The sequence below is a fragment of the Macrotis lagotis genome, chromosome 8, assembly GCF_037893015.1.
Source record: "Macrotis lagotis isolate mMagLag1 chromosome 8, bilby.v1.9.chrom.fasta, whole genome shotgun sequence".
Lineage (NCBI taxonomy): Eukaryota > Metazoa > Chordata > Mammalia > Peramelemorphia > Peramelidae > Macrotis > Macrotis lagotis.
In genome coordinates, this window is record NC_133665.1 from 66,459,236 (window position 1) to 66,481,775 (window position 22,540).

General features: G+C 33.0%; 1 protein-coding gene across 12 annotated transcripts in view; it reads right to left on the reverse strand.

Annotated features, from left to right (window-relative positions):
* The window catches only part of RFX3 (regulatory factor X3), a 358,977-nt gene that overhangs the window by 116,965 nt on the left and 219,472 nt on the right, over positions 1-22,540 (reverse strand). For all 12 annotated transcript variants that reach the window (XM_074197449.1, XM_074197448.1, XM_074197442.1 and 9 more), the window contains 2 exons: positions 21,961-22,058; positions 2,903-3,161 (listed from right to left, as the gene is read on the reverse strand). In XM_074197449.1, the coding sequence (XP_074053550.1) occupies positions 2,903-3,161; positions 21,961-22,058 (357 nt within the window). The remainder of the gene's footprint in view (positions 1-2,902; positions 3,162-21,960; positions 22,059-22,540) is intronic.

Genomic DNA, 22,540 nt, shown 5'->3' on the forward strand with positions numbered 1-22,540 from the left:
TGTTATAAAGGACACACACACATACAACAACAACAACCACCATCTGACAAGGTATTCATTGGATTTCTTTATTCAGCATAAAATAAAAATATTGATATATAAATTGTTGTATATTACAATTAATATGTATATTTACTGTTATATAATGAATCTAATTGTTTTCCATGGTAATATACTTGTAATTATTAAATAGGATTTAGTTTAATTTTTATAATATTCTAATAAAAGTGTTCATCATTTGTGTCATCTATTTTAAGGGGTTGTTATCTTCTATTATTTATATAAAGAACTAAAATTTATATCTTTATTAAAAATTATAAAATTAGATTTAACATATGAACAATGAGCAGTTCTGTGCTAATAAACTCAGGCTCTTTATTATGCCAGTAAACAAAATAAATAAACAAAGCCTGAGTGGGTCAATTTGTTGACAAAATTCATTGATCCAATGAAAAATTATTCGGTATTTTAAAAATAATGTAAAATAATAAATTGGTGATAAAAGTCAATTTATTATCCCTTTGTAGAAATGGCTACAAATTCTTCAAAGTATATTCTTACATTTTACTTGAAACTGGTCCTTACAACTCAGTCCTAAAATAAAATCACTTTTAATTTCTACTTCTAATTTAAATTTTCATATTAATATTTTCAGTGGAGTTTAATTCTATGCTACCATATGGTCTACAATCCTTCAGAAGCAAGATGTCAATGTTCAGACTTCATTTTTTTTTGAATGGGCCATCAAAGGACACAAGAAAGGCAGACATTCAAAAATATCTTCCCAGACATATTTCACTAATTGAGATTTCTCTTCGGTTAAAAATCTTTTCTTTCATAAAAGAAATAGTTCTAAGTTGGTCAAGTCTATTAATCCTTTATTCTTTAGTGTGAACTGCTTTAGTCAGATAATTTCCTAACACCTAGTAAGTTGAGAGCCTGAGGATTAGGGATAATTGGACAACAACATTAAGATGCTGAAAACTATAGGCTAGGGGAAAAAGAGTGTCCAAAAACAGATGTAAAAATCATTTATACTTCCCTTATGAAAACCTTGTGGGCCCCTAAAAATTATCTTCTGTTATGATTTTGTCAAAAATGAAATGAGGTACTGTGCTATAACTCTTCCTGGGGTTTCTTTTTTAATATATAGTAATTTTTAAGTTTGGGATTTCTTATCATTTTTGGTACATTTCTTTTATTAGAATTTTAAACTTTTATAGAAAGAAGAAACTTTATATATCCTCTTGTCTAGCATTTCCAAAACTGATTTGGCTAAAACTACTTTGAGGCTTAAAATATAACAACAGAATGCATAAATACTATTTTGGGAGAAGTAGGGCCCACAGAAATGACTCTGAGGGAAAAAAAGGGTCGAGGTAATTTTAGAGCAGAATGAAGTAAATCTATTTTTGTACTAAAAAGTTGCTGTACCTCATCTGCATTTTGAGACATAAAATTTCATACTTAAAAATTTAGATAGGAGAAAATTTTCTTACAGGTCATTCATCCTCTTATATTTCATGGAACCAAGACCACTGATCCAATCCATGCCTCTCAGTTTTCAAAATGAAGAAAGTTCAGGTCATCAAGGTTAAGGGACTTAATACAGGCCATCTCAGCTTGTTCATGGCAAAAGGACCTTTCATTTCCAATGCATAAATTATAAAGCAGAGTAATATAAAAGCTCACAAGTACTATGTTCATTTAAAAAAAAGTATTTTGCAGAAGAAAAATGTATGTATTTGATGACTATCCCAATAAAACAAAAATAAATGTCATTAAAGCGAAGAATAGTGAAGTTTTCAACAAATTAAAAATGAAGCCCTTCAAAAAATGGATTCTGAAAAGTACAATGAATGAAGAAACCATCAGCTCATGGATTAAATCATTATTCCTAACTGATAGCATATGTTAGCTTAAATGGTATAGTCCTCATATACACAAATAAAGGGCATATCAAAAAATTTTGAATAAATTCTATTTAATAATAGAAAAATTTATTATTTGAATATTTTCCTCAAAATTATTTTTCCCTTTTTCTTTCATAGCTCAAGTATACCCAGGTCCACATTAATAAGAGAAAGATCAAAATTCATAAGAGAAAGATCAAAATTCAAGCAACAGTTCAGATAATTACTTCTTTTTTTACTTAGCTATGGAATTCTAAATATAATGCTTTTTGACCTAGACATACTCCCCTACCCCCTAGAGTTGTTATGAAACTGGAAAGGACCATCAATGACTGATTTTGAGGTTTGAGTTAGATGTTGTTTTATAAAACAGTAAATAATATTCTAGTGAAATCAAAATTTTGAGTAAATATTTTGTGGAATAAAACTGGTTCAAAATTTGAGAAATGACATGTTAAATCCATACATATGGTTTCATTACTTTCCCCTAAAATAATGTCATCTTACAATTATAGTTTCTCCAAGGCAAAGATGAGCTTTTTTTTTTGCCCAATGCCATAACATTTTTAAAAGCATAGGTCTAGTTTAAATGCCAAATGGAAGAAAAGAGAATATCAAATTTAATGTTCCCTGTTCCATGTTTCTGATTTTTATTATATGCCAAAGTCATAAAAAATCAGGCATTGCATACATATATTTTTTTTAAGAATAACTAGATGAAACCTAGATGTTTTATTGCTACTTGAACTTAAAACTCCTATTAAATTAGAAATTTACTAAAATTATGCATTACTTTATTTCATAAAACAAGATTAAAAATTATATCAAGATATGGGTATAACAATGAAGATATGTCAATACTGAGTAAAATGTTTTCCCCTCTTTGACTTGTTTTTTCTTTATTAAATAGGAAGATATAAAAAATAAAAACACCCATATAAAAGACTATGAGATCTCCAAATCAAAAATATTTTAAATAAAGTACTTACTGTTGCTGGGGAGGCCCGAGTTGTGTGCGTCACAGAATGACCAGAATTTTCCATTGAATTGCCAATCAAATAGGTTCCTCCAGAGCTGCTAATGAGTTGTCCTCCTGTAACACCCATCTGAATTCCTCCAGTGCCCACCATACTATGAGATGAGACCACTGTAGTCACCTGGGCAGAACTTCCTTGGGTATCAAAATAATTCCCTCCAGTGTTTTGGCTGTACATCTGGGTTTCTGTGTAAGGATAAGTTGTTGTTCGGCTTCGGAAAGAGAAAGAAAAATGAGGTACTTACTTTCTTATTTACTATGTTCTTCACAATCTTTACTGAGAATAGACATATACAACATTTACACATCTCTCTATTTCTGTCTCTTTTTTGTTCTCCATTTCTGTCTCTTTCCTTAGCTTGATTTTTAGATGAAAGCTGTTCTCAACTTTTTCATTCTCCCTTCCTACAAACATTTTTTAAATTGCCACTATGGTAGGCACCTAGAGAAAATACAAATTTTAAATAAAACAGTCTCTGCATTCACAGAACTTAAAAGTCTAATATGACAAAAAATTTCATTTATAAAACCATAATCATGCTTCTCTTTCTACTTAGAAACTATAGAATATTTTAAATATAAAATAGGTACTAGGTCTTTCATGAAGTATTTTTTGAATTATCAAAAATAAGTATTTTAAGGTCAATGAAATCTAAAATTGGATCACCAAATTGAAATAAAGTGAATGTATAAACATAATGTTTAAAATTCTGAAAACACCTTCAGTTTCTATACTGTAGAGATGCTATATAGATGAGTGATTTTTCCCTCCCAAAGGGAGAGTAAATGACAACTTATATAGAAATGATTACTATGTTGCCTGGAAGAGAGGGAGAAGGAAAAGGAACGCAACATATCTGCCTTCTTTAGTGATGAGAATGAAGTGAGAACATAGTATTTAAAGTATATTGTATATCATACTTCTCATCAATACTCCTTTTCTGGAAATTTTAAAAAAATATTTAAAAAACACTTTTTCTTACATTAAACAAAAGAATGTTCACTTCACAAGGGTCTTCAAAATTCATATCTATCAAATATAAAGTGGCCCCATTTCAATGTGATCATTTATATTAACAATGCAACATGAAAGTACTTCCAAAACTATGTATAAATAAATAGAATCAAAGCATGGCTTAATAGAATGGGTGTGATACTAATTCTATCTGGGACTTTCAGCAAGCTACTTTGTGTCTCTGAGCCTTCAGTTTCTTCATATGTAAAATGAAAGGGTTGGTCTTTGTAATTCTAAAATTCCTTCCAGTTTTATAATTTTATCAATCTAGGTATAATAAGGGTTAGATTTCTGAGGGGAATCTATGTATGAAAGAGATTATTCCTATTCTATTAAGCTATTCAAGTAAAAACTAAGGAAAGTGTGTTTTGAAACTTTTTTATAGATTGTGGGTCCTAACTATTTCACTTTAGTATGTGGATATTCCAACAGTTTGTAGAAAGAGAATTAACTCCTGAATAGCTCTTTCTCATTTCCAGGGTAAGGCTGGGTAATTTTAATGGAATCAGATTTATAGTGACTTTTATTTATAAATGAGCAATTTTGAATTTCATTTTCAAGGATGTTGCAAATAGAAGATACATAAACAGAAAGGGTTTTTAAACATTTGAATGATTGACAGAGGGATATGGCACAATTTTCTACTAAGAAGTGCTTTAAAATTGAGATCCTCATTAAACCATTAGGTATAGTCCAGTCCAGAGACAAAGGCACAGTTTGATGGCCCTCTCAGGTCCTGTAAATATAGTCAACTTGGATAGCTGTTATAGTATTGCAAAACCCTGTTTAGACATTTAACAATTACCCTGGGTCACATCATGCATTTTGTTGCTTCCACACCTTTGTTTTAGACCAAGCTCAAATGCAACCTTTTTTCTAGAACAGGAAGCAAGATAATTTTATCAAGAAGGGATCTTTCCTTGTTTTGAACTCTAATTCTATGCTGTTTATAACTTTTGAATAAGCCTACTTTCAGTTTCATATATTCTGACACATTACAAATTTTAGAATATTTATTTTATCCTACTAGATAGATATTAAGTTCCTTGATGGGGAGGGGAGCAGGAAGAAATTATTTCACTGATCTATAATTCTGACTGTTTTATACATTGTAGGTGTTTAAAAAATGCTTGGTGAATAAAAGGGTTTACTAATGATTGTGAAATCCTTTTTTGCTTGTCCTTGATGACTAAATTCTTATTATATGTTATTGCTTAAATAAATTTGCCATAGAAATATTCATATTTTATGCTTTAAAAACAGTTGTTTTAGAAAATGACTCAGATCCTGGCATATTGTGTGGAAACTAAATCAGTATTTTTGAAAATTACTGTAAGGAACAGTTGAATATCTATCTAAAAGCTGTACCATTTCAAAGATTTTGCTTTGCTCATTTTAAGTTCCTCCTGTGATGGAAGGGAAAAACTTACAATGATTTACTTGAGGGGGAAAAGCCTTTCAAGAAATAGCATGATCAAACAGAAATCATTTTATTGTTCTACCCTATATTTCCAAGAAAGAACATGTACATTCAGTGTAACTTCCCTACCCCCCCCCCAGATGACTATTATTAGATTCCAAATAGAATGTTGTAGGTCACCCTCATGCTGTCATTGGTCCTCCATGAGAATCAAGAATGAATTCATCAGATGGACTGTTTTTATCTCAAAATGCTTTAGTATATACCTTGAGTGAAAATGATGCTGACTTTGCTCAGTATACTTACTCATTATTGTATTTTATTGATTTAATTTTAATTATATGCCTTTAGAATTAGTTCCTTTATCTTTTTTTTCTTTTCCTAAGCATTTCTCAACATCATTGATGTTTTCTTCCTTCTGATAACAGAGACATTCCTATTCTTGCTAAGGTGAAGCCTTCTAACTGTACTCTTTAAACCATTCCCTTCCATCTCTCCTCCAGACCCAAACATTCTTTCCTCCTCACCACTCTCTCATGCATTTTCAATCTCTCATAACACTATCTGCTTATTAACATATTCAGACATATTAAAATAAGATAGAAATTTGTACTCTAAAATAATATAACCTTCCCCAAACCTGTCTCCCTAATCTCGCTACCAATTTCACCAAATCAAATGATTTTCTTAGTCTAATGCTCTTTGACTTTTCCACAATGTTGTACTATTGATTCCATCTTTCTTTTAGATGTCAACACTCTTTTCTTGGTTTTAAATATGTTTTATTCTTAGCTCTTCAGATTTCTCTATTCTTCTATAAACCTGTTCTTTCCCCAATCTGAAACCTGAGTATTCCCCACAGATTTGCCCTCTCTTCTCTCTCTACATTCTTTCAGTTAGTAATATAATTTACTCCTATAAATTCAACAATTATTATCATGTAGAAGACTTTCAAATATCTATGTCAACTCTTGATCTTTCTTCTGAATTCCATAATTATATCTTCAACTAGAAATCCAGTATTCCATACTCAGTAGATTAAAAAGTAGACATATTTATATTTCCATCCAAATTTGCTCATCATTGTAATATGACTGTCAAGAGAATTACTAATAACAGTTTCCATGTTCAAAGGACTTGATATGAGTCTAATCTTTCTGTCTCTTTCCTCAACTTTACTAAGCTTTGTCAATTCCACTTCCATAACATCTCTTGTATCCATCCTGGTCTCTCCAGTTCTGCTAACACTAAACAAGGACAGGCTAGTTTCCCATCCACCTGGCTTATAAAATTAGCCTCCTATTGGTCTTTCCACTTCTCCTTGCTTCATTTTCCAATCCATCCTTCCATATTTATGCCTATCCAATCTTGCTTATGCATAGATCTGGTCTTAAAAGTCCCCTACTTGAAAATATTCAGTCTACAAACTCCTTTAAATGTTTCTCCATTTAAAATTTAAAATTTGTCCTCTCCAAGGACAATCTGTGACCCATCCTTCCATTTAATTGCAAATTCCTTGTTATTTGGTATTATTTATAATAAGAATGTCACTATCAATATGATTAAGTTTCTCCACTCATTGGTCACTCAATAAAAATCGCACATTTAAGACTACTAATGTTTGTCATTCATTTTCGAAGACTGCAACATGCCATGACAATCAAGTGAACTGGATTTGAATGAGGGAGTATTGTACTAAGTCATCAACCCCACTTTCTCCTCCAGAGCCATATGGATCCAGTGGCCAGATTTGAATTAGAACAACTGGAGATGGCCCTGGATGCAGGGAAATCAGGGTTAAGTGACTTGCCCATGGTCACACAGTCAGTGATTGGCAAGTGTCTGAGGTTGAATTTGAAGTCCTGTCCTCCTGAATCCAAGACCAATGCTCTATCCACTGTGCCACCTACAAAGATTTAACATTTATGAGCAATAAGGGCCAAGGTAATATTTGTAGACAGTCTAAGAATTGTGATCCACCATTGGGCTACTATCATTGAGAAGTAGAATGTGAGGGGTGATGTACAGGCTATTTTGTATTTTTCTTTGCTTTATGGTTTGTAAAGGCTAAAGAAATCATCTCATAGTGATCAAGCTACTTGGTGATAGAAATCAAGGGCCTTTCTATACTTAATCTAGGCCAATCCACAAAAAGTCTTTGTCAGTACAACCATATAGTGACACCCTCCTCCCCAAATGAACAAACAAAACAAAAAAACCCAACAAAAAACTCTAAACTAATAATATCTTAAAGAACTTTGAGAGATAATGTGCAGGATTAGGAAGTGACTGTCTGTAATCTGCTCTTTTAAGATCACTGGCTAGAATGATACTGCAAGATCTCTCTCATTGAAGGTCCCATTTAAGGCACACAGCTCCTTCTTTAAGGAGGAAGACTTGCCAAGTGTTAGATGGGAGTGATTCTTCTAGAATCAGTGTGTAACTCAGTTATTCTTGTCCTCATGTTTAGATAAAGGAAGATTCTTTTTAAGCAGTTCTTGGACAAATAAGTTAGGAAATATGACTTTGATATAATTAATTTTGAAGCTATTCCAATGACTAACTGGATTTTACTTTGTAGGCACAAAGTAAACATTTATTGAATGGATAAGCAAAAGCTTATGGTCCATGAAGCTATGTGATTCAAAGATCTAGCTGTAGACTCTTAACATGGCCTTCTCCCTCAGATGTTGCAGAGTAGTCTGTTCTATTTGGATGTTCCTAGAATGGGGTTTCACAAAAAATAAATCACAAAAAAATAACACTTTGAACTTTCAGCAAATTACACAAGTAGAGTATATTTTTTGGCATTTTACTATGCCCCATTCATTTGGATCTTAAGCGTTGTCATCCTTCTCCAAAATGCTCCAAGGCAAACAGTTGTTAATGACCAGTAAGAGGCATTTTTGTTGTGTGAAATACACCAAATTAGGAAAAAGTGACTTCCATAGTATCTCTTTTATTATCATCATTATCTAAACTGCATAAACTATTCATATAAAGAATAGTCATAAATACTGGTTAAGATTACTGATATTGAACTATACCCTGACTTAAGTGCAATCTTCTGCAATCTTTTACTTTAACTGCAATGACAGCAATATAGTGTGAGAAAAATAATCAAATCAACAAATATTTATTGAGAGTCTATTGTGGTTAAGTGTAGTGTTTGATACTATTGAGGATACAAAGACTTCTTTGATAAGGGTGATGCTCATTTTGACATTTTGGATTTAAAATCACTCCCATTATTTGATACTTATTTCTCTTACAGGGCTAAAGCATTTCTTGAATGATCACTTTTTTTTTACCCATTGTAGGTAGATATAGATGTGTGCTCCTTCTGTTATTCCTTATATAAAAATACATATATATTAAATGCAAGGAAAGAAAAAAGTAACTAAACCCCTTTTCAATGTAGTTGTGACTGATTGAGATTTATTTCTACTCACAAAAAAGTCAGGCATTCAAAGTTATAATTCTCTCAATAACCGTACCTTGATTCCCTTTATTCACATGTAGGACTTTTATTACTAAGTATGGTCATTACTCTCATACCTTTATATATGTATATATTTGGAATGGGAATCATAACTTCAAATTTCTTGTCTTTAGCAGGTACAAAATCTCAGAGGTAACTTGGCATTCCTACTATTGCTTTTCATTTAAATCCTTAGGTCTTGAAAGAAAAAAAAATTAAGGCTCACATTTAACACAGTTATGAAGAGAAAAATATACTATTCCTGTCAGCTTTGGTATACATAGATGGCATAAAAATAGGCTCTAAAACTATTTGTCAAAAAATTATATATGGGGGTGGCTAGGTGGCACAGTGGATAAAGCACCAGCCCTGGAATCAGGAGTACCTGGGTTCAAATCCGGTCTCAGACACTTAATAATTACCTAGCTGTGTGGCCTTGGGCAAGGCACTTAACCCTATTTGCCTTGCAAAAAAAAATTGTATATGCACAGTTAATTATACAAAAAAAGTTTGGCTTTCAATCAAATCACCCAGATTACAGTTTAATGGTAGGTGGAGAAAGACTTAAAAACATACGTATGTCACAAAGTCCTTACCATAGAGGGTAGGGAACTAAGTATGGGCTTAAATTCAATTTAGAAGACATGAGGAATTTTAGCAAATTTAGAGACAGTCATTATGCTCAACAAGAACAATAAAACAAACATTCATTAACCACCTCTGTTGTTAGACTACTGCACTAGTTAATAGAGGAAATATGAAATTTAGAGAAGATATGGTCCCTTGTCACTACGGAACTAGCCATCTACTAGAATGATAAAATACAACAGAATGAATAATAATAATACACATTATGTGAGAAATACATATTTGAGAGGTACAAGACAAAGTGTTACAGCTAAGCTCCAACTTTATAAAGTACATATCTAACTCAAAACAATGAACATTTATCAAACATCTACTATGTCAAGAGCTCTACATTAGGTGCTAGTAATGATACAGAAATAAAATAAAAATAGAGATGCCTACCTTCATGAACTTTATGGTCTAGAAGAGAAATATTCTAATCTAGAGATGTATTTTGTTGATTTAGAAATTAGATTTTATTTGGGAATCTATTGTGGATTATGAAATAGAGAATTGTCACGAACAAAAACAATGTTTTAAGCAGATGAATCTGATAATGGTATATGGAATAGACTGGAAGGGAGAGAAATTGAAGGCAGGGATACTAATCTGGAGGCAGAGGAGAACAATTAAGAGGCATCTTCTGCCTCTTGTAATATAACCCTTTCAGGTAGTGAAATTAGCTAATATTTTTTTTTAAAGAGAAAGAAATAGACTGAGCCAGAAATTAGGCAAGTTGTCTTAAGAAATACCATCTAGTTAAGGGACAAAACAAAGATTAGAACCTTGGCTTTCTCCAAGTACCACCACAAATAATAAAGAAATTCAGAGTCAGAGTATTTATTCTGCTTTCATTGGTTAGAGATAAATATCATTTTTTACACAAAGATATATGCAACTACTCCTATTTTGGCTTGAGTAGACAAGGTTAAATAGCAGCCCCAGCTACTTCAGTTTGGACTATAATAGACAGGAAATAGTGATGCAGAAAATATCTCCTTGGTATTTAATATTCTGACAAGTAATTACTTTAATGGATTTTCTTGTTTTAGGAAATTATAAAGATATTAGGATAACATCACTCCCATTCCATAGCTACGAATTTATGTTGATCAAAATTCTTTATTTCCTTTCCTGTGGTCATTTTGCAACTGATATGATTGTTGCAAAGTCTATTCTGCTAACTTGTACACAGCAGTTTTATGAAATATTTTGTCATGTCTTAATGCCAAATAACATCCATTTACATAGAACTTGTTGGGGAATATTTCAGAAAGGATTATTGGCCTCAAATAGGATTAGAAATTGACTTCCCTGGGATTTTAACTGTACAGGAATTGAAGTTGCAACAGTCTTCAATTTAGCTCTTACTCTTTTGTCCCTATTGTCCTCAGTTGCTTGCCCTTTGGAATAAATTCTTGTGGTATTTGATTACATGGCTATAATGTTCCCCTTGTTTGGAATGCTGCACCCACAAACACATACACATATTCTATCACACAATATCTCTATACATTCTTCCCTAGTCAATTGCATTTCAAACTTTGATTTGAGTACTAACCTTAAGGAAAACTTTTCCTAAAAAATCTAAAAATAGCATCTTCTTTTCTATGAAATCCAACTGAATGTTTTGCTTGTATCATACAACTTAACCCTTGTAATGTACCCATTTTCTATTTTCTTCCACTTTTATAAAAAAAAAGGATAGGGATGATATCATAAAGTTTATTTTTATGTCCTTCATCACATTTCTTGGAAGCATTGGGCATATGTATATAGTGAAATTATTAGAGGTGCACTTTTGCCACTTGGATTTGGAAGGTGTACAGGCTTTGTGACTAATGTGAATGGAAGTTATTACATTCATTCCTTTGCTTCATCCATAAAATGGGAACAATAATATCTAAGCTTCCTTCTTCACAATGTTATAGTGAGGAAAGTGCATTGCAAACTGCAAAGTACTACATTAAATACTGTAGTGGCAAGAATACTAGTTCTGAAGTCAGGAAGACCTGAATTCATATCTTGACTCAGGCAATTGCTAGCTGTGTGATCTTTGGGCAAGTCATTTAACCCTGTTTGCCTCAGTTTCCTCATCTGGTAAAATGAGCTGGAGAAGGAAATGGTCAACTACTCCAGTGTCTTTGCCAAGGAAAACCCACAAGGAATCACAACGAATTGGACACAACTAAACAACAACAACAACAACAGCAAAACATTAAAGTAGCAAAAATATCCTTGGAAACAACTGTAGTTAAAAAACGCAATAGAGGATAAATGTGTCCAAAGTTAGCTAGGCTAGACTTTGGATTCCATATACATAGTACCCTGACAAGCTCACAAATGAAGCTTTTTCAGTTTAATGGTGAGAAAGCAGATCTATTGGTCAATTGTTAATGTCCTCTAGACTAGCATCATTTGCAAAATATTATTATTTTAGGATACACCACTCTAATCCTCAAAAATTTGAAGCTAATTCCAGACCATGATGTATCAGCTACAAATTTTAGTGAAATAAATAAATAAAGCAGCTCCTGAAAATATACAGAATACAAAGGAGAATAAGAATAAAAAATCTGGTGAAAAGTGAGTCTATATTTTAAGTCTATGATTTCTTTATTATACCACTAAAACATTTTTAATTTTCCATTTCAGTTTAATAATTCAATTGAGTTAAATGGTACTTTTAATTTTTCACAGTACTTTATAATCTAGTTTACTATGTTAAACACAAAAAAACCTGGGAGATGATAGGCAGGCATTATTTATTACTATTTTACAGAGGAGAAAATATGGGAAGGTAGAATGGAGCTGGTAGTTGGATCTAGGTTTCTAACTCCACATATAAAAATGAAATTATATATATATATATATATACAGAGAGAGAGAGAGAGAGAGAGAGAGAGAGAGAGAGAGAGAGAGAGATTTCACAAGAAATATCTATGAATTATTTTTATTTTTCTCTCCCAGAAGTCCAGATTTGGTGCCATTCTATAACATGGTAATTATGCTAGGTCCTCAAAGGCTATTCTAAAAACCCATAACTTCTATTAGTTTCTACTAGTCTGCAAAAAATGTGAGTAGAGTTCTGATGACATTGTCTACTATCTGAAGAACTAACCAATTAAGTGTGGAGAGGCATATTTCCAGGTTGTAGCTAAATGGAAGAATGGATCACTGGTAGAAGCAACAAATAAATTGCCTTTATTGTGCATCTAGAGTCAATCAAAAAAAATAATGAGATATTATGTTAAGTCATCTTACAGTGACCGTTTTTATGAAAAAGGCCACTATGAAAATAATTGGTAGGTATATACCAACATCTGTGATGGAGAAAGAAGAGTTAGAAAAATTCTATGAAGAACTACAAAGATTTGTACATTCTAAGAACAAAATCAATATATACTTTGATAGTGATGACTTAAATAGGCACAAAGGGAAGCAGAAGAATATGGCAGAGGTTCTTGCCTAGAACACAAATATTTTCCTTAAGTATTACATGTATGGGACAATGTAAGTACTGAGCAAGATCACAAAAAGTAAAATTGAGTATATCTGAAGTAAGAAATGATTATTGGGAGGAAAGTGGTTTTATAAATGGTTTATATATGTGATGAAACTATTGGCTAAAGTCAAGATCAAAGAAACTATAGAAAGCAAAGACAACCTCAGAATGGAAAAAAAACTATAAATAACATTATTTTACAAATGATGCCAATTGAGAGGACATTAACAACTGATCAATATACCTACTTTCTCACCATTCAAAATTTTATGAATGAAAAATCATCAAGCACTTTTCTACTACTATATGAAAAGTACTTTGCCCCAACCTGGAAATACAAGCTCAAAAGCAAAGATAGTCCTTGACTTCAAGGAGCTCACATTCTTTTTGGAAAGGTAAAAATCATCAGGGAAAAGTCACCAAGGATAGTGAATGAGTGAGACCACATAATCCCTCAATGTCTCTCTGAAGAACTTTGGAATTGATTATAAGACATGCAAGATGCTGGCACAAGCTTGCTTAGCATGGTGAATACACATTAAAGAAGGTACTGTATTCTATGAACAAAGCAGAACTGCAGAAGCTCAAAAGAAACATGAGATGTGCAAATTTAGAGACATCTCCAATCCAAATATTCATATGGAATATTTCTGTCTAACCCTGTGGAAGAGCCTTCTGAGCTCACATTGGTCTAATCAGTTATAGTCGTGTGCCTTGACTTCAATATAGTGATGTCATCTTGATCCTCTTTGAGAATGAAGAACAACCAACATCCATCTAACCAGTTAGTTATTTGGTCAACAATGATGATGTCATCCTTCTTTCTCAATGAGAACCATGACATCAGGGAGGTGAAATCATGACAAGCAAGTGAATTGGATTTGAGTGAAGGGTGTTCTGCTAAGTCACCAGCCTCACTTTTTCCTCTGGAGTCATCTGGGTCCAGTAGCCAGATATGAATCAGGAAATGGCTCTGGAGGCAATGCAATAAATCAATCAATAAACATTCATTAAACTCTATGTGCTAATCATTGCAAAATGCACTAGAGAAATAAAGACAAACACACCCAGTCTTTGTCCCAAAGAGCATTTATTGCAATTAGGAAAATAACATGTAAGTAGGTGCATACAAGATATATTCAGATTGGACTAAGGTAAACTGAAATGGGGAAAACAATGGCTACAGTGGGATAAAGAAAGACTTCATGCAGAGGGTGAAATTTAAGTTGAATATTTAAAGAGATTTAGGGAAGCGAGCAGAAGATTCTAGATTTGGAGGATAGATAATGCAAAGTCAAGGAGACAGGATATGGAGAATTGTGTTCAAGGAACTACAAGGAAGCCATTGTCATCAGATCATAATGTGTGGGAAAAGGAGTAAGATATAAGATGGCTAGAAAGATGGAAAGAAGTTATCATGAACTAAAATCAAAAGATTTTGTATTTGATTCTAGAAGGAATAGGGAACTCTTGAATTCACTAAGAAAGGATTGACATGGTCAAACCTATAGTTTTAGAAAAAACAGTGGCAGATGGAATAGAATGGGGAGAAAGACTAGATAGGTCTCCAAGATAAAAAAAAAGGACTAGTTAGAAACCTATTGCAACAATCCATTTGAGAGGTGATACGGAGTTGAACTAGGACTAGAGAGTGGAGAGAAAGGAGAACATTAATCGCAGGGATATTTGTTCTGGAAAGGAAAAGGGCTAACACTTCATCTGAAACCAGAGTGAAGATAAAAGTGGGATGAGATGTCCGAGTGATTTGAGAAGAAAATGAATGAATGAAAAGCAATTTTATTAAGCACTTACTACAGGCAAAGAAAGAAGAGGAGGAAAAAAAAGAGGGACCTCTTAGCAAATTATATCAATTTTGTTAGTGAAATGTAAAGCAAGATGCTGGGTTAAGAGGTTGGAGGGAAGGAGTGCTATGGGAAATTTGAAGACAGAAGAGGTTTGGAATACTTTTAGAGAATTGGGATTAAGAATCAATTATAGAAGAATAGCATGTTTACCAATAGTGAGGGTGGTGAGATTAGAGAATATAAATTTGTACTAGTATGGGCCAGAATTATTTTGATAATAGGGGAAAAGATTGGTATATTCCTTTCCAGGAACAAGAGCAGTGTTGTATTGGTAATCATTTCAGAATAGGAGTTTGTTCTGACCCTTGGACGATATCAAGAATAGCTAGGGAGAAAGGAATGAAATGAAGCATGGCTGCAGTTGAAAGTCCATTAAAGCAGTTACTAATCAGGATAACAGTCCCAGTGCAGAAGTCTTAGGGTTGAATCCCACAGGATTCAATTTCTGATCTGGGCTATAAGGTTTATGAAAATTTGAGTTAGGCTTAAACAAGTGATCCTCTACAGAAGACCATGTTTGTATAAGCACATAAATAACTGAAATATAAGGTGTGGAAAATAACATTGCCTATTATACTGTTTGTGGACTACTAATTTTTTTAACTTGGTCAGGGAAAAGATAACCTTAAATTGCATTAAGTACTCTTTATGCATATATTAAGGTAATTTGAGATCCCTTGATCTCAAAGCAGTTTTCAGAATTAACCATTTAATGGATCTCTAATTATTAATGTCAAACAAACAAGGAGAAACATGTTTCTCAAAAGTATTTTTTGCCCTCATATGTTCTGCCTGGAGTCCAAGTGACCCCAAATATCTTCCCAATATTTCTGTCAAAGAAAGTTATTGTATTGACTTTATCAAGCCTCAGAACTACACAGGATCGATATACTCAGAGCAATCCATGATCTCTTAAAAGAAATCCATGAGAAGGGGAGAGGGAACCCACATAGATGAAATATTTTTTAACAGGTCTTTATTAGAATATTCATTACACATATTTGGGACAGTTTGGCTCAAAATTGAATAGAAGCATCTCACTTGCATGTTATAGCATCGCCTCCCTGATGTCATGGTCTTCCACAAGAATGAAGGACAAATACCAATCAGTTAAGGAAATAAAAAGATATAGAATTGACCCAAGCTGACTCATCAGTTTTAAACCTCCCTACTTCTGGGCTCACTAGCAAGGTGGTCATATCAAATGGGTTAACCAAGAGAAATAAATACAAAACATTTTAGTTCAGATACAGTTCTTCCTTTGAGTAAGTTCTGAACTTTAAACTTGATGATCAAATCCTAAAGATATTACATCAATGTTTTGTGAAGTTCTTTTTATCACTGTGGTAGTTAAACTCTACAGGTGGAAAGGTGGAAAGAATGAATACCAAAAAGGAACATTTTCTTGATAAATTATGAAAACTAATTATGAAGTAGATAAGTATTTTCCCAGCTGCAATTCTATCTTTGGAAGCCTTACTATACCTTAGGACAAACTATAGTAAGGCATACATTAAATTTGAAAGTTTACTTTGTCTGCCTAGGCATATACTCCCCCAAAGAAATCGATAGCAAAAAGAAAGGTCCCATGTACACCAAAATATTTATAGCAACTTTTTGCAGAAACAAAGAATTGGCAACAAAGCATTGATTGAGAGATGGCTAAATAGCTTGTGATTCAAGAATGTAATGAAATATCACTGTGATGGAAAAAATGGTGAATGTAATTGTATATAAAAACACATGGAAAGATTTAGATGAACTGATGAAAGTGAAGTAAGCAGAACCAGGTGAACAATATACACAATAACCATAACAATGTAAATACAAAGAATAATAACAAAACAATCCAACCTGAATGCTCAAAGAAGACAAGTAAGAAGATATTTTCCCTACTTTTTTTTTTTACACAGGTGAGGAAAGATGGCTGTGAAACACTGCATACAATATCACATCTTTATGGTATGCTGCTTAATTTTGCCAAATTGTTTTTCTTCCAGCTCTTTTTAATTATGTGTTATAAGGAATTATTTTCTAGAAAGAAGGAGGAGGATATGGATCATGGAAAAAAACAAAATACATCAATAACAATTTTATTTTATAAAAGAATAGAGTAGGAAAAATAAAATAATGCATGACCCAAAAGTTCAAAGTGCTATATAAAATGGGAGAAAGCAAGCAGTCAAGTACTCTTAATGTTCTGGATGAAGTTAAAAGTTTGTTCTTTCTTATTAGCAAGATAAAGTGGAAAGTTAAAATTTATTTAAGTTGAGTTTATATCATTATAGGGTCAAAGGATTTATCATCTGAAGTTACATTAAAGACCATAAAGTTCAACCACTTCATGTTATAGATGACAAAACTGTAATACAAAGCTATTCCCCCTCATCATGAGTGGCGAATCCTTCATTTATTGGACCTGCATGACCCTTGACTTAATAGGTGTTTTTCTTTAGGGTTTTTTTTTGCAAGGCAATGGGGTTAAGTGACTTGCCCAAGGCCACACAACTACATAATTATTAGGTGTCTGAGGCTGCATTTGAACTCAGGTACTCCTGAGTCCAGGGCCAGTGCTCTACCCACTGTACCACCTAGCTGCCCCAACTTAATAGGTGTTTAACGAATACTGATTGACTAATCGCTCAAGTTCATCCCACAATGAAAAGGAATAGAGGACAACTAAGTTGAGGACCTTTGATTATAAATGCAGTAATCTTTTCAGCATGGGGCAGATTGATGGCACAGTGGATAGAGTACTGGCTCTGGAGTCAGGAAGACCTGAGTTCAAATTCGGTTTAGACACTTAAAAGTTGCCTAGCTGTTTGATCTTGGGCAAGTCACTGAACTCCATTACCTTAAGTGAATAAAATTAAAAAAAATTTTTTTCAGTATATGAACTATTTTCCCTGATATCTGTTCAAAACTTTCTCTTCTCCCTTCAAGTAAAAAAAAAGCAAGTGCTCTCACCAAAGGACAAACAGTAAATTTTTTTGTAGTCTCAGTTCTTAACACATGGTAGGTGTTTAATAAATGCTAGTTGAATAAATAACTAATCTTTGAGACTAGAAACTTTTCCCCATAATGTTTCCTCTAGGAAAGTGACACTTCAATCATTCCCTCTCTATACTAAATTTTTCTTTATTCACGTGTTCCTGCCCTTTTGCCTAATAAACATGGATTTCATTTAAAGAAATCTTTACTAGACTTCACCTATCTTCTCAACCTCTCATTTTCTATCAAGTATACTTTTCTTAGACAAAGAAGGCATCTCTACTTGCTAGAGAAGGAAGTCATCTCTACTTGTTTCCATTTCTTTATAACCCATGCATTCCTGAATCCTCTATGAATGACCTTCAAAACCCCACAATTTGACCAAACTCACTTTTTCTAAGATTACTAATATTCATTTAAATTCTGAATCTAATGGCCATTTCTTCAGTTCATATACTTCTCAATTTCTTCATATATTTTGATTTTACTTACTATCCCTTTTCCCTTTATTTCTTTCAACTTGAATGTTCAGGACACTGCTTTTACCTTTTTCTTCTCAATTGTCTAATCACATCTTAGTATTTTTTGCTGAATCATCATCCATTCCCAAACCCTGAATTGTAAATGTTCCCTAGACATTGCTCTTCCTCTTCTTTCTTAGCAAGCTTTCCCTTCTTTGCGAGCTCACTAGAATCTATGGATTTAATTGTCATCTCTAGATAAGACACCTCCTGAATTGACATATCTAAACTCATCTTTCTCTTGAGTTCCATTTTTGAATTTCCAATTAACTGCTTGACACCTCCTTCTGGATGATCCATATGTATATCAAACAACATTTTCAAAACAGAACTCATCTTTCCCTCCAAACCCTTCTTAATTTCAATCCAATTATCAGTTCAACTCTACACTGTCTCTGATTCTCAAATCCTTTGACCCATTTTTGTCAATGCTTAGCACCAACCAACCCTATCTATCTTTTCAGTTTCTACTAATGAGCTGTTGAACAAAGCTGTCTGGGATCAATTACAAATTTATGTCATCTAATCTCAACTTCCTCACTTAAGAAAACAATTCTCTTACTTCTCCCTATTACCTTCCAGGATCAAATATAAAAAATGCTCTTACTTAAAGTCATCAGACCGCTTTCTACCTTTCCAGATTTCTAATACCTTATTCCCCCTCCACCTACTTTGACTTCCTTGCTATTTCCTTGCATATCCAACCAATTCCCTGCATTTTCTCTGGCTGTTTCCCATCCATACCTGGAATGCTCTCCCTCATTTCTGTCTTCTAATTTCCTTTCAGTCTCAGCTAAAATTACTCCAACTGAAAGAAATCTTTCCTAGTTCTCCTTACTCAAGTGCTTTACCTCTGACACTATTACCAATTTATCCTGTATCAATTTTGTTTGTACATAGTGGTTTACAAGTTGTCTTCTCCACTAGATTGTGAGTCTCTTAAGAGCATGGAATTTTTTTTTTTGCCTTACTTTGTGTCCCCAGTACTTAGCTCAATGCCTGGCAAATCACTGATATTTCATAAAAGCTAGTTGACTGATTAACTAGATGGTTTTCTCTCCTCTTCATCACAGAGGCATTTTCAAATCTCTTTTCAAGTCTTGCCATCTCTTTTCCTTGCTTCATATTTCACAGAGAGAATGAAGAGCACATCCTGTTAACTCCTTCTTTTTCCTTTCTTCATCTTAAAATTCTTTGATAGTATAAATAAAATATCTATTTTATTACTATTATATTTGTGCTATGCTATAACCTAACATGTTATAAAATGTATATTTTTATATTTTATCTTCACCAAGACAAATTCCTTTTTTCCATTAAATTGTCCCTAGAATCATCTCCTTTTCTTTTTAATCTTCAGTTTCTCCTTATCTACTAAATCCAATACTGCTGACCAAATCTTTGACATTCTATAAAAATTAGATCTTATCATACTCCATAATAGTGTTCTACTTAACCTATCGTCCTCTATCTCTTCCTCTGCTAGGAAGAGCTGTTATTATTCTATTCTGCTCTTCATCTTCCCTTATTTATTTTTAAAAACGTACAATCAGACTTTTGACCTTATCAAACAACCAAAACTGAACTCTCATAAATTATCAATATTCTCTTTAAAAATAAGTTTTCAGGGGCAGCTAGTGGCACAGTGGATAGAACATCAGCCCTGGCGTCATGAGGACCTGAGTTCAAATTCGGCCTTAGACACTTAATAATTACCTAGCTGTGTGACTTTGGGAAAGTTACTTAACCCTACTACCTTGTAAAAAAACAACCCCCCAAAATAAGTTTTAATTTATCTTTTCCCTTTTATGTCAGCTATATTTTTCCCAGTATTCTTCCTTCATCTCCCTCCTAGAGAGTCAACTTATATAAAAATAAACTTTTAAAAGAAAAAAAGAAGAAAAGAATCAGTAAAACTGATCAATACATTGAAAAGAACAAGGAACTCTCAATTGCCAAATTTGATGACTTCTCAATTTCTCTTCATCTTGCTCTTACCTGACTGTCATTTTGAGTCTTCTTTGATAGTTCAAATTCTGTATCGCATCCACTTACTGTGGATGGACTCCAAGGTTTGACCCTGAGTTCTATTATCTTTTTCTTCCTCTATACTATTTAACATGGTTGAGTGTGTATTATGTATATTAATTTCAATGGTTTTAATTATATCTATAAAGATGATTCTTAGACTTCTACATCTAGTCCAAGTTCCTTCTTCTAAACTCCCATTGTGCATTTCTAACTATCTATTGGATAATTCAAACTCAACTCATCTTCAAACTCATTTCATTTCAAGCTCAAATGTATTGGACATTTCAAATTCATCTCATCTCAAACTTATCGGAACTCATTAGGGTTTTCCCCAAGTTCACCCCCTTCTTCAATTTTCCTTTCTTCTGAGGGTTGCAATCTTAGTGTTATTCTTGACTTTTCATTTCCTTTCATATCCAGTAGCCACATCTTACCATTTTCCCTCCACAGTATTTTTTTACATCTGTTCCTTTCTCACACTCACAAGGCAGTCTCTTGTTAATTCTTGCTTGGACTGCTATATCATCCTTTTAATTGACCTTGCTGATTCAAGTCTCTTCCCTTTCCAATTCATCCTCCATAAAGTTGAGAAAGTAATTACTAAGTCTAGTCAATTCATTCTCTTAACCAATAAAACTTAAATTTTTCTCTATTGCTTTTAGGATCAAATACTATTTAACATGTTTATATTTTTACATTTCCCTGCCTTTTTAAAGGTATAACCTGGTCCCAACTTAGCTTTCATAACTCATTCTATATTACCCATCTCCCTGAACTCTATAGTTCAACTGCAGTAGGTTCCCTTCTGTACTTCACCCACAATAGTACAGCTCTTATTTCTGTACCTTTGTACTGGCTAATCCCTGTATATGTAATGTATTTTTTTTTTTTTGCAAGGCAAATGGGGTTAAGTGCCTTGCCCAAGGCCACACAGCTAGGTAATTATTAAGTGTCTGAGGCCAGATTTGAACTCAGGTACTCCTGACTCCAGGGCCGGTGCTCTATCCACTGTGCCACCTAGCCTTCCCCATGCAATATATTCTTACTCCCATTCTTAGAATCCTTGCTTTCCTTCAAAGTTTGATTCAAGAGAAATAGTCTAAATCAAACAGAAATGAAGTTACTTACCCAAACATAAGGATTCATGTAGCCTGCATACTGTCTTAGAAAACTACTACTCATATTATCTATGTGCATTATTTGGGAGGTGGGGGTTGTTAAATATTTCCCAATTATACTTAAATCTGATTTGGCTGTTACAGCTTGAGGTTTTTAACATCTATGGTCTACAAGAAACCTTTCTAAGTCCCCCAACCTATATTTATTCTTATTTCAATATTTCTTTACCATATATATGTGTGTGTATATATATGTATATATTTACATATATACATATATATGTATATATTTGCATGTACACCCAGAATAGTTCCTGAAAGCATTTGCTAAATGCTTTTCAAATTGAACTGAAATAGGAGATTTTATAAAAGATACAGATATTCTATTCAGATACTTTTTTCCAACCACACAAAATGTTTCTGATTAATTTACTTACATTGCTCCATTTGTGTAGACTGTATCGCTTCCCTCCACATACTGCACCTGAGCTGGGTAGACATGCTGTACCTGCTGCACAGTCTGTACTTGCTGCACCTGAAAAATAAATATGAGGAACATTGTGTATTGTGGATATGGATGTATACTGTTGGGGCTGTTCTAATGAATGCTGGAAGATGCAGTCATGTCATTGAAAAATAAACCAGTAGATAGAGAGCAATTTAAATTTAAATTCTTGTCAATTCTGGATGAAGCAGAATATTTTAAATTAAGGCCTATGAATTCTGTTACACATAAATGCACACACTTTAAAATGTTTGAGTTTATAATTATGAAAGGTCCATGTTAATGACTTCAATTGAATGTAAATCTTTTAAGATGCTCATTACTGCTTGAATAAAATAAAAATATAAGAATTTCAAATGTATAATATATATGAATTAGTAATGTCACTAAGGAAAACAAGGATTCTTGCTAGTATAACTAACTGGTTAATAATTTGCAAGATTTTATTTCACTTGCTGTTATTCATGGCTGCATAATCAGCATAAACACTAAAAGGAAATCATACAGAATAA